Raw genomic sequence first — 10491 nt, 5'->3', positions numbered from 1 at the left:
GCAAGTTTGGGAGTTGCACTAGTTTGCGGGGTGGCGGAGAGGCCGGGCGGGGGGCCATGGAGGAGGACCGGGGGTCGTCGCCGGCGGCCGAGTCGGCGCTGGAGAAGAACGTGGCGGAGCTGACCGTCATGGACGTGTACGACATCGCGTCGCTCGTGGGCCACGAGTTCGAGCGGGTCATCGACCAGCACGGCTGCGAGGCCATCGCGCGCCTCATGCCCAAGGTCGTGCGTGTCCTGGAGATCCTGGAGGTGCTGGTCAGCCGCCACCACGTCGCGCCTGAGCTGGACGAGCTGCGCCTGGAGCTGGACCGTCTGCGCCTGGAGAGGATGGACCGCATCGAGAAGGAGCGCAAGCACCAGAAGGTGGGCAGCGGCCCCAGTCTGCCCACCGGGGAATGGGGCCCCTGGGACCGAAGGGCCCTTCGGCATTCCGCAGCTGTAGGCGCACACGTTTGTGTATGCAGGGACTAGATGAGGAGAGACCCCCCACCCCACTGGGTGAGATGGGGAGGGGGGGAGGCCATGGCCCTCTTTTGTCCAGCCAGCGCCACCTGGCCTATACCAGCCTCCGAGATTAAGGGGGGTCCTTTAGAGCCAGACCTGAATTCCAGTCCCATCTTTACCATTTAATAGCTGTGTGACCTTGGGTAAGTTACTTAACTTCTCTGTGCTTTATTTCCTCCCATGTCAAACAGTGATAGTAACAAGACCCACCTCATAAGAATTAGGTGTGATAGATCTAAAGGGCTTAGATAATATTATTTTCCAGAAATGAGAAATGCCCTTCACTGTTCCTCAGGAAGATGTGTGGCCAGGCCCCTTTCTTCTCATCCCCAAACCCCCCACAGCAAAGGGGATGTGTCCTCTAGCCCCCCAGCTCATTGACCCCCCAGACTCTGGGTTTCTATTTGCAGGGTTCCTTCTAATTTATTAAACTGAAGTGCTTTCCCCTCACTGATTTTATCTTTAATCTTCACAGAACTCTCTGAGGCAGGAATTATCATCATGTTACAAATGAAGAAAATTGAGGCGGGGGGCGGGGGGAGGGAGAACTTGTCCCAAATTAGTGCTGAGACAGTCCCAGCCCCAGTGGAGGTAACTCTGGTGCCACTTCCCCACCCTATTTGATTTGGGGGAAGCACATGATTTAGGGCAGCTTGAAACTAAGCCCTGTGAACCAGAATCCTTCGGAGTGGGTGAATCAGAGCCTGCCTGCTGGGCTGGGAGTCTAGACAAGGTGCCTGGGGAGGAGGAAGTGGGAGAAGTGTGGTTTCCTGCCCCGACCTCAACCCAGGGAAGCTGCTGTCGGACCCTTTGGACAGAGAATGGGAGGAAACGCCTTTCCTAGGAGCAATCAGGGTGCCTGAGGGGCCGCTGGCTTGCTGTGTGGCCTCAGGAAATGTACTTGGCCTCTCTGAACCTCCCTGGCAGGCCTCAACCTATTGTGTTTCAAGGAAAATGGCCCAGGCTGTGTCTGTAGTCTTTTTTTTTTATTTTTATTTTTTTTATTTTTATTTTTTTGCTGCTCCCCCTCCCTATAATCCCGCCCTTCCCTCAACCCCCTTGTGTCTGTAGCCTTAACCTGGCGCAGAGCTGCGGGGCTTAGGAGCCCTGGTGATTGGGAGGTTTGACAGTGTTTGTCCTCAGAGGTCCCTATGCCCCGGGGTCAGGAAGGAAACTCCGGCTCTCAGGGTTAGGCGACATTTCCAAGATCATGCTGGGCGCTTGGAAATGCCCCAGCCCTGTAATTACTGTCAGGTTCCCAGGGACTTGGGAACAGCCTGGTTTCAAACCCTGTCACTGTGGGATCTTAGGCAAGTTACCTCGCCTCCCTATGCCTCAGTTTCCTCAGCTGTAAAATGGGGATAATAGTACTCATAGGGTTGTGGCGAGAGTTGAAGGGTTAGTTCACTTGTGTAAAGGGCCTGGGCCTGAGCCTGGCCCGCTGTGAGGGCCTTACAAGTGGTAGCTGTTGTCCTTAGGCCTGGAGAGGCTTTCAGGGCCGTGTTCATGGGCTGATACTGGGGACCCCACCCCATCTCTTTGAGAGAGTCGGGGGTGATCTTTGGAATCCTCTCCTGTGGCTGCCTCTTACTAGCAGGGGCCCAGGTCCCACAGAAGTCCCGGCACCTGGGTTTCCACCGGGTGGATGTTTGAATTCTGCAGTGGCTGGGCTGGGGGCACCCTTGGGAGCCACTGGAGGCCACGGGGCTCGGAGTGCGGTGGAGTTCCCAGCCAACTGCACTTGTCACTTCTGGAACGCCGTCAGCCAGGAAGTAGACCCCAGCGTGCTCAGCGCCGAGACTTGTTTGTAAACACTGAGGGTGATCGCTCGTAAGTCAGATGGCAGAATTCCTTGCCCAGCCCAGCCCCTTGGCCCCTTTTCTTTGTACTCTTGGGATCAAGAGCGACTCCTCTGGTTTTTTGTTTTGTTTTGTTTTCTTTAGTCTCAAAGGCTCTTCAAGGTGTTACTTCCACAAAAATCTTCTTAGCGTGTCCTTGGTCTTACCAGTTTGTTCATTCCTCCCTCCTTTCTCTGCCTCCCCCATCCTTCCTTCCCTCCCTCTCTCTCTCTCAAGCTCCATGAAGCACGCACCCTGTCTTCTGCCAACTCCTCCCCTGAGCATCCTCCCCCCACCACACACACACACCCGGCTCAGTCGGTTCTGCTCATCACCCAGACTCAGGCCACAGCCTTAACATGTTCTATCTGGTTACGCAGTCTGCAACCCCGCTGATGGGCCACAGCATGCACAGTGCCCTCCCGGGCGACCTGGGCAGTGCCGAGAAGGGCAAGCTGGCTCCTCCTCTCAGGCGGTGGGAGGACAGGGAGAATCAAACAGGCGTAGAACGTGGCGGCTGTGCGGATGCAGTTGTCTGTCATGTTAACAGCGCTCACTTACTCCACAAATATGTTTCCTGAGCACCTGCTGTGAACTGGGCGCTGGTGTGGGCACTGGGGAGACAGCAGTGACCACAGTCGATGGTCTTTGCCCTCATGGTCCTGACTTTCTAGTGCAGGGCTGTCTTTAGAAATATTATTGGGGGGGGTCCCTGGGTGCCTCAGTTGGTTAAGCGATGGACTCTTGATTTTGGCTCAGGTCATGATCTCATGGCTCATGAGAGCGAGCCCCATATTGGGCTTTGTGCTGACAGTGCAGAGCCTGCGTGAGCTTCTCTGTCTCTCTCTCTCTCTCTCTGCCTCCCCAACTCCTGTGCACATACTCACTCTCTTTCTCAAAAATAAATAAACTTAACGAAATATGTGACTTGTTACCTTAATAAAGAGGCATAGATGAGGTTACAATTTTTAATAATATCTTATCAAACCCAGTCTATGCAAAATATTATTTCTACATGTAATCAACATAAAAATATTTTTTTTACTGAGCTATAATTGACATATAACATTGTATTAGTTTTAGGTTACAGCATATTTTTTTTAACGTTTAGTTTGAGAGAGAAAAGAGAGCGGGGGTAGGGCCTAGAGAGAGGAGGAGAGTGAGAATCCAGAGCAGGCTCCTTACTGCAAATGCAGAGCCTGATGCAGGGCTTGATCCCACTAACGCAAGGCCAAGAGTTGGACGCCCAGCCAACCGAGCCCCCCGGCGCCCCCAGGTGTCCAGCGTGATGATTTGATATTTATGTATATTGTGAAATTTGCCATCCCTCACTTCACATAGGTACTCAAAAAATTATTACCTGGGTATTTTGCATTCCCCTGCTAAGTCTTTGAAATTTGCGGTGTGTTTACACCTACTGCACGTGCTAGTTCAGACCAGCCACAGTTCAAGTGCTCCACAGCCACATGTGGCTTGTGGCTACTCTATTGGATGGTGCAATTCTAGTGTAAGGAGACATATTTTTTAAAGTTGTAAAAATGGCACCTTATGATAAGTGCCATGAAGCAAATAAGACAGAGGGCTGTGAAAGAGACTGGCTAGGACGGGGCAGTCAGGAAAGCTTCCCTGAGGAGGTGGCATCTGAGCTGAGGTCTGAATGAAGTGTGGGTACCCTCCACAGAGAGTTGGGGGAGGGGCATTCTAGGCAGACTCCACAGTGCAAAGGCCCTGTGGTAGGAGTGGGCGTGGTGTGTTCAAGGAACACGAAGAAGGCCAGTATGGTTAGAACAGAGTGAGTAAGGAACACAGTTGGGAGATGAGGTCAGGGAGGTGGAGGGGTCTGATTATACTGGGCTTCGCAGGCCCACATAAGGAGTTTAAAGACTGTTAGGGCTGAGAAGGCAGAGGGCGTAATCAGGGGTGACTTCCTGGAAGAGCCTTTTAGCTGGTATGGAGGCAAGACTAGATATGCTGCGGTCAGCTCAGAGGCAAGAACCACATCCCACCCCACATCCCCTCTGAGGGAAGGAAAAAAACCCCGAAGCATGAAGTCTGTAGCCATCTCCTTTTGCTGCTATAACAAATCACCACAGACTTACTGGCTCGGGGTAACACAAATCTATTCCGATAATGCAGAATATGCTCTGTCCGGGTCATATTGATACGGATAATACTGGGTAAAATTCTGGTGGTCAAAAATCAGAAATGGGTTTTGCAGTGTTAAAATCAAGGTGTCAGGAAATTCATTCCTTCTGGCAACTCTGAGGGAGAATCCACTTCCTTACCTTTCCAGCTTTTGGAGGCCGCACGTATTTCTTCGTCTTTGGCTCCTCCCTCCATCCTCACAGCCAGCAGAGTACTATTTTCAAATCTCTAGCTCTGAGTCTCTGACTCTGACCCTCCTGCCTCCCTCTTTCACTCATGCGGACGCTTTGATCGCCTTGGGTCCCCCAGGATAACCCAGAGACTCTCCCCCTCTCGGGGTCCCTAACTGAATGCCACCTGCCGGATTCCTTTGCTGCCTGAGGTCACATCGTCTCAGGTTCCAGGGACTGGGATGCGCACGTCTTTGGGGACCACTGTTCTGCCCACCGCAGTCAGTTACACTTGACCGTGGCCCCCTGGGGCCCTCCGTGCCCAGCCGGTGCCGGATGGGAGCAGAGAAGCAGCAGCCCGAAGTGCCCACGTCCGTGCGGGAGGGCTGCGTGCTGCCTCTGCCCTCCAGCCCTACCCTTCACCTCCCCTGGTGACCTTGAACCAGCTGTGCGAATACTTAGCTATTGCCTCTCCTTTCCCCAGTGCAGCGGGCTTCCTGACCAAGGAGATGGGGATTTAGGAATGCATGTAAAAGATGAATGGAGGCCGTGTTTCTCCGGCCACCTGGGCCGGCGTGTGACAGGCGTAGGAGGAACAGAAACCGGCAACCACGTCTTTAGCATTTTCTGGGGCCTGGGCACTGTTCCAGCCATTGGCATCATCCCCAGGACAGCCCTGGAGGTAGTTAGGACACTCTTCTCCACGTTCCCAAGGCACCCGAAGATTCAGTACCTTCTCGAGCTGCAGCAAGTAAGGGGCAGAAACAAGATCCAAACTTGGGCCAACAGGCTCTGGTATCACATTTTAAACTGGCGTTATGTCTGGCAGCAGCAACTGCGCTCTGATTAGTTTCTGAGGTTTTGTTTGTTTGTTTGTTTATTTTTTGGTAACAGCTTAGTTAAATATAATTCAGATACCATATAGTTCACCCATTTATTTTATTTTATTTAGACTTTTTTTTAATGTTTACTTTTGAGAGAGAGAGAGCAAGAGAGAGAGACAGAGCGTGAGCGGGGGAGGGAGAGAGAGGGAGACACAGAATCGGAAGCAGGCTCCAGGCCCTGATCTGTCAGCACAGAGCCCTATGCGGGGCCCGAACCCATAAACCGTGAGATCACGACCTGAGCCGAAGTCGGATGCTTAACCGACTGAGCCGCCCAGGTGCCCCTGGCTTTCTTTTCTCTTGGGCAGATCCTTGGGTTGGAATTGCTGGTCCCACGCCTGTTCTTGTGTCACTGTGTCACTGACTAAGGGGCTGCCAGACTGGTTCCCATGGTGGCCACACCGTCTACATGCTCACCAGCGAGGCCTGAGGCCTCCGGCTTTCTCACATCCTTGCCAACACTGATCATCTGTTTCTTTGATTACAGCCACCCCCAAAATAACTTTAATAGACTGATCTTAGTTATCGTCACGTTAGCCTGGCGAGTCTTTATATGATGGCTCCCCCAGGAAGGGAAACTGAGGCTCAGAGTGAGCTGGGTGCCCGGGATGGCTTGAGGAGACCTGTATCAGACATACACGGAGCTCTGGGGCCAGGGGGTGTCCCCGGGGGTCTCCGCAGCCTCTTTCTCCCTTGGAGAGAGGTGTGTCCTCACACAGGGTCTGTCCACAGATCAGAGCCGTGCGCTCCCCGAGGAATTTGGGGGGTTTAGGGCCCCCCTGGCCCCGGGGCTGCTCACCTGCGCTCCCGGTCTGTCTAGATAGTCCCGAGGTATAGCGGTTGCCCGGCCGGGCCCCAGCAGCATAAACGACGGCCTCGCCCAGGGGAAGGGCACCTTCTGCCTCTTGCAGAGCCGCCACATGGACTCGTGGTGGCCTTGTTCCCGGTGCACGGCCCTCGCGGGGCCGGGGATGCCCCGGAGCCCAGGCAGGGCGCGCTACTCCCGAGGGCCCGGGCGGCGGGACTTGGCCGCCACCCTGGGCCGGCTGTGACCCCACGCCCGCCCGTCGCCTTCGCAGGAGCTGGAGCTGGTGGAGGACGTGTGGCGGGGGGAGGCGCAGGACCTCCTCTCCCAGATCGCCCAGCTGCAGGAGGAAAACAAGCAGCTCCTGACCAACCTCTCGCACAAAGACGCCAGCTTGTCAGAGGAGGAGTTCCAGAAGCACGAAGGTAGGAGGAGGGCCCGGCCCGGGGTTGGGGTGTCAGGGGAAGGCCGCTCCCACGGTGGTTGCCTGCCTTCTCTGTAACAGTCGTGGTGACCGTCCTGAGCGAGGGAGGGCGCGTGCTAGGTCCCAGAGCCTTTTTTCTCATGCGGTTCCTGCCACTCTGCCTGGGAGAGAGTGTGTGGCCCTACTATACAGAAGGGGAAACTGAGGCTCGTTCAGCGGAATGTCATGGGTTCCTCCCTTTCAAGGCTCTGTTCTCGGCGCGGGGGACACGCAGGGGACGAGACAAAGCCCTTGCCTTCGTGTAGCTCATGTTCTAGGGCAGAGATGCTGGGTGAGAACAGTGATTCCAGACAGTGACCAGTCCTCTGGAAGAATCCAAACTGGGGACGTGGCAGGGGTGATCTGGTGGGGGGCTTCTTTAGATGCAGTGATCAAGGAAGCCCTCTCTGACAAGGTGACGCTGGCGCTGTAAGGAAGGGATGGAGTGAGCAATGCAAGTATCTTGGGAGAGAAGCAAGTGCAAAGGCCCTGGGGCATGAGTTCTATGAAACCAGGAGAGCCAGTGTCCTAGGAGAAGATGACCAAGGACAAAGGTGGTTAAAGATGAGGTCAGAGGGGTTAGTGGGGGTCAGACCACATAGCCCCTTAGAGACCAAGGTTTGGGTTTTAGAAGAGTGTGCGGGGAAGGGCTTGGACTCTTGCCACGGGGACACTGTGGCAACTGAGGATGGGAAACCAGATCTGAATGGCACTGGAGCCCTAAACTGTGTCATTCATCCTGCAAACAGTTATCTAGGACCTTCACTCCAGGTCCCCTGCTGATTTTGGGGACACAAAGATAGATGTGGGATTTGGTGTGGGCCCCCATGGGCTGCGTCAGCTCTGCTCTTCCCGGAGCCTCCTTCCCTGTCAGAGGCTGCCTGTTGGCCCAGGGATCTCAGACCTCTCTCTTCTGCTTGAGGAAACTCCCTAGGGACCCACATGAACACCCCACCCCTGCATCCCCCTGCTGGATGGGGGTGAGAGATGGGCTTGTATGGGGGTGAAGTTCAGAACCATAATTACACCTCTGTGAGATTAAAGGGGCAGCACACTGATAAGGACTGTAGTGGCCGAGAAAGAAACATTTTGATCCAGATGCTGGAATTCTGTTTTCCTTGGGTTTCCTGTGTTGACATGCATTTTGTGCAATGAAAGCAAAAGTCCTTGTGGTTATAAGGATTGGCCCCGGAGCCAGACTGCCCAGGTGTGAGTCCTGACCCAATACTTACCTCCTGAGTGACTTTGATCAAGTCACTTGACTTCTGTGTGCCTAAGTTGCTTTCTGTGTGAAAAATAGGAGGAACACTGAATGTCACTCATAATGTTGTGAGGAATCCAGGAATTTGATATACGTAGTTTGCTTAGAATAGTGTCACACACAGTAACACACACACACCAAGTGTTAGCAGTTATTACTGAATTTTTGTTACCTAGTCCAACCTCCTCATTGAACAAATGAGAAATCTTGAGGCCGAGCGGGGGCAGTGAGGTGCCCAAGTTCACAGCACAAGGTAGTGGCGAAGTCAGAACTGGAGCTGGAGTCTGTTTGAATCATTCCCCCCGGAAAGAAGGCTCGTACCTCTCTGGGACCCCTTGATCTCAGGCTGCCAGATAGGAATCCGGCCCCAGAGACTGGGCCCCCGTGATATTCTAGTGCCCAAGTGCTAATGGTTCCAGACAGAATGCTGCTCATTCACTGACCCTTCGTAAACTCATTTATTCTGCATCCAACACTCTGACCCAGATGTGTGGGGTATTTTTCCCCACACCACCCAATTTTCCAGGCACTGACTATGTGTCCGATGATTTAATTCACTTGTGACACTGTCTACCCCGGAGTTAGCATCAGACTCCACAGGTTGAGGGATCAGTCCCACGGGACCGCCCCCACTTCAGGTGACAGTTGCAGGTAATGGGACCCCAAGATACTCACCCTTCTGGCCAACTTGGGTGCAAAGTCACAGGTTCCCACAACCACCCCCCACAAGCTCAGTACTTTTCTGGAATGGCTCACAGAACTCAGAGACACACTATCACTGGTTTGTAAAGATGTTATGAAGGACACAGATGAGTAGCCAGGTGACGAAGGGTACATAGGGTGAGGTGTGGAAGGGTTCCAAGCTCAGAGATTTCCGTCCCAGTGGGGATGGGGTGCACCTCTGTTTGTGCACATGGATATATTCATCAACCCGAAAGCTCTCTGAACCCCGGAGACCGCTGGAGGCGCCGTTAGGTAGGGACGTGTGTTAAATCAGGAGACGGCAGTTAGCTTTGTGGTTAGCTCAGTCACCGGCCCCTTCTCCCCGATAATCACTAGTCACATAGTGGGTTCCTCTGGCAACCAGACTCCATCCTGAAACTGTCTAGCGGGGTCACCGAGAGTCACCTCATTGTCCTAAACTCAGATATGGTGGAAAGGGGCTTATGACAGGAAAAGACAGTCCTCTCCCTCGTTCAGGAAGTCACAAGTTTTAGGAACTCTTGCTAAGAACTGGGGTCAAAGACCAAATACATATATATGATATATGTGTGTGTGCATATCATACATGTATCATACATGACATATACATGTACATGTAGAGTGCTTAGCGCTTATATTCATGTTATATATAATATATAATGTTATTATAATTATGTTATATATAATAGGTAAAATATTTTGTTATTAATTATTTATATATTAATACAATTGTTATTATCACTACATATTATATGTATACATATATTTTTCTTATTGTATTACAATATCACGCTGGCATCATAGTACACAGTAGCCCCTTGAATGAAAAACAAACTGAGCAAGTGTTACACACAAAACAAAAAAAGGAATAGATTATAGGATAGGAGATTTAAACCAGTTACACTGGAGATTACATTAAATGTAAACGGACTAAAAGGTCTAGATAAAGATTGTCAAAAAGGATTTTAAAAGTCCAACTGTGTGTTGTCTCTAAGAGACTCTCTGGTAAAAGCTGAAAGTAAAAGGCTGAGAAACGATGTACTGTGCAAACACTAACCAAAGGAAAACTGGTATAGTTTTAGGAATGGAAGATAAAATAGACTTCAAGGCAGAGATCACTCTGTGGTGATAAAAAGTTCAGTTCACCAAGAAAATGTGATTTTCAATTTGTGCATACCTAGTAATTTCGCCTCAAAGTATATAAAGCAAAAGTGAAAGGGCGCCTGGGTAGCTCAGTTGGTAAGTGTCTGACTTTAGTTCAGGTCATGGGCTCACAGGGTTTGAGCCCCGCATCAGGCTCTGCACTGGGGGCGAGGAGCCTGCTTGGGACTCTCCATCTCCCTCCCTCTCTCTCAAAATAAATAAACTTCAAAAGAAATAAAGCAAAAATGAACAGAAATATGTACAGAAGAGGCAAATCTAAAGGCACAAGGTAGATTATTTGTTTGCAGGGGCTGCAAGGAGGTCGGAAAGGGTGGCTGGGCGGGGACTAAGGGAATGAGGTTTCTTTAGAGGAGGGATAAAAACATGGTAATGAGTGCACAGCTTTGCAAACATATTAAAAACCACCAAATTGTACACTTTAAATACAATACTTTTAAAAGTGGACAATTTTATTTAAACAATTTTTAATTTTTATTTATTTTTGAGAGAGAGAGAGACAGAGTGCAAGTGGGGGAGGGGCAGAGAGAGAAGGAGACACAATCTGAAGCAGTTC

At 51.6% G+C, this 10491-nt stretch overlaps 1 protein-coding gene across 6 annotated transcripts in view; it reads left to right on the top strand.

The window, feature by feature from the left end:
- Positions 1–6: 6 nt before the first annotated feature.
- Positions 7–10491, top strand: part of RILPL1 (Rab interacting lysosomal protein like 1) — a 40182-nt gene continuing 29697 nt past the window's right edge. For all 6 annotated transcript variants that reach the window (XM_029921476.1, XM_029921474.1, XM_029921475.1 and 3 more), the window contains exons 1-2: positions 7–365; positions 6623–6773. In XM_029921476.1, the coding sequence (XP_029777336.1) occupies positions 57–365; positions 6623–6773 (460 nt within the window). In that variant the 5' untranslated portion in view covers positions 7–56. The remainder of the gene's footprint in view (positions 366–6622; positions 6774–10491) is intronic.

This window comes from Suricata suricatta, chromosome 14, assembly GCF_006229205.1.
Source record: "Suricata suricatta isolate VVHF042 chromosome 14, meerkat_22Aug2017_6uvM2_HiC, whole genome shotgun sequence".
NCBI classification, from domain to species: domain Eukaryota; kingdom Metazoa; phylum Chordata; class Mammalia; order Carnivora; family Herpestidae; genus Suricata; species Suricata suricatta.
The sequence above is the reverse complement of the archived record's forward strand: the minus strand, read 5'-3'. Positions and strand labels throughout refer to the sequence as shown.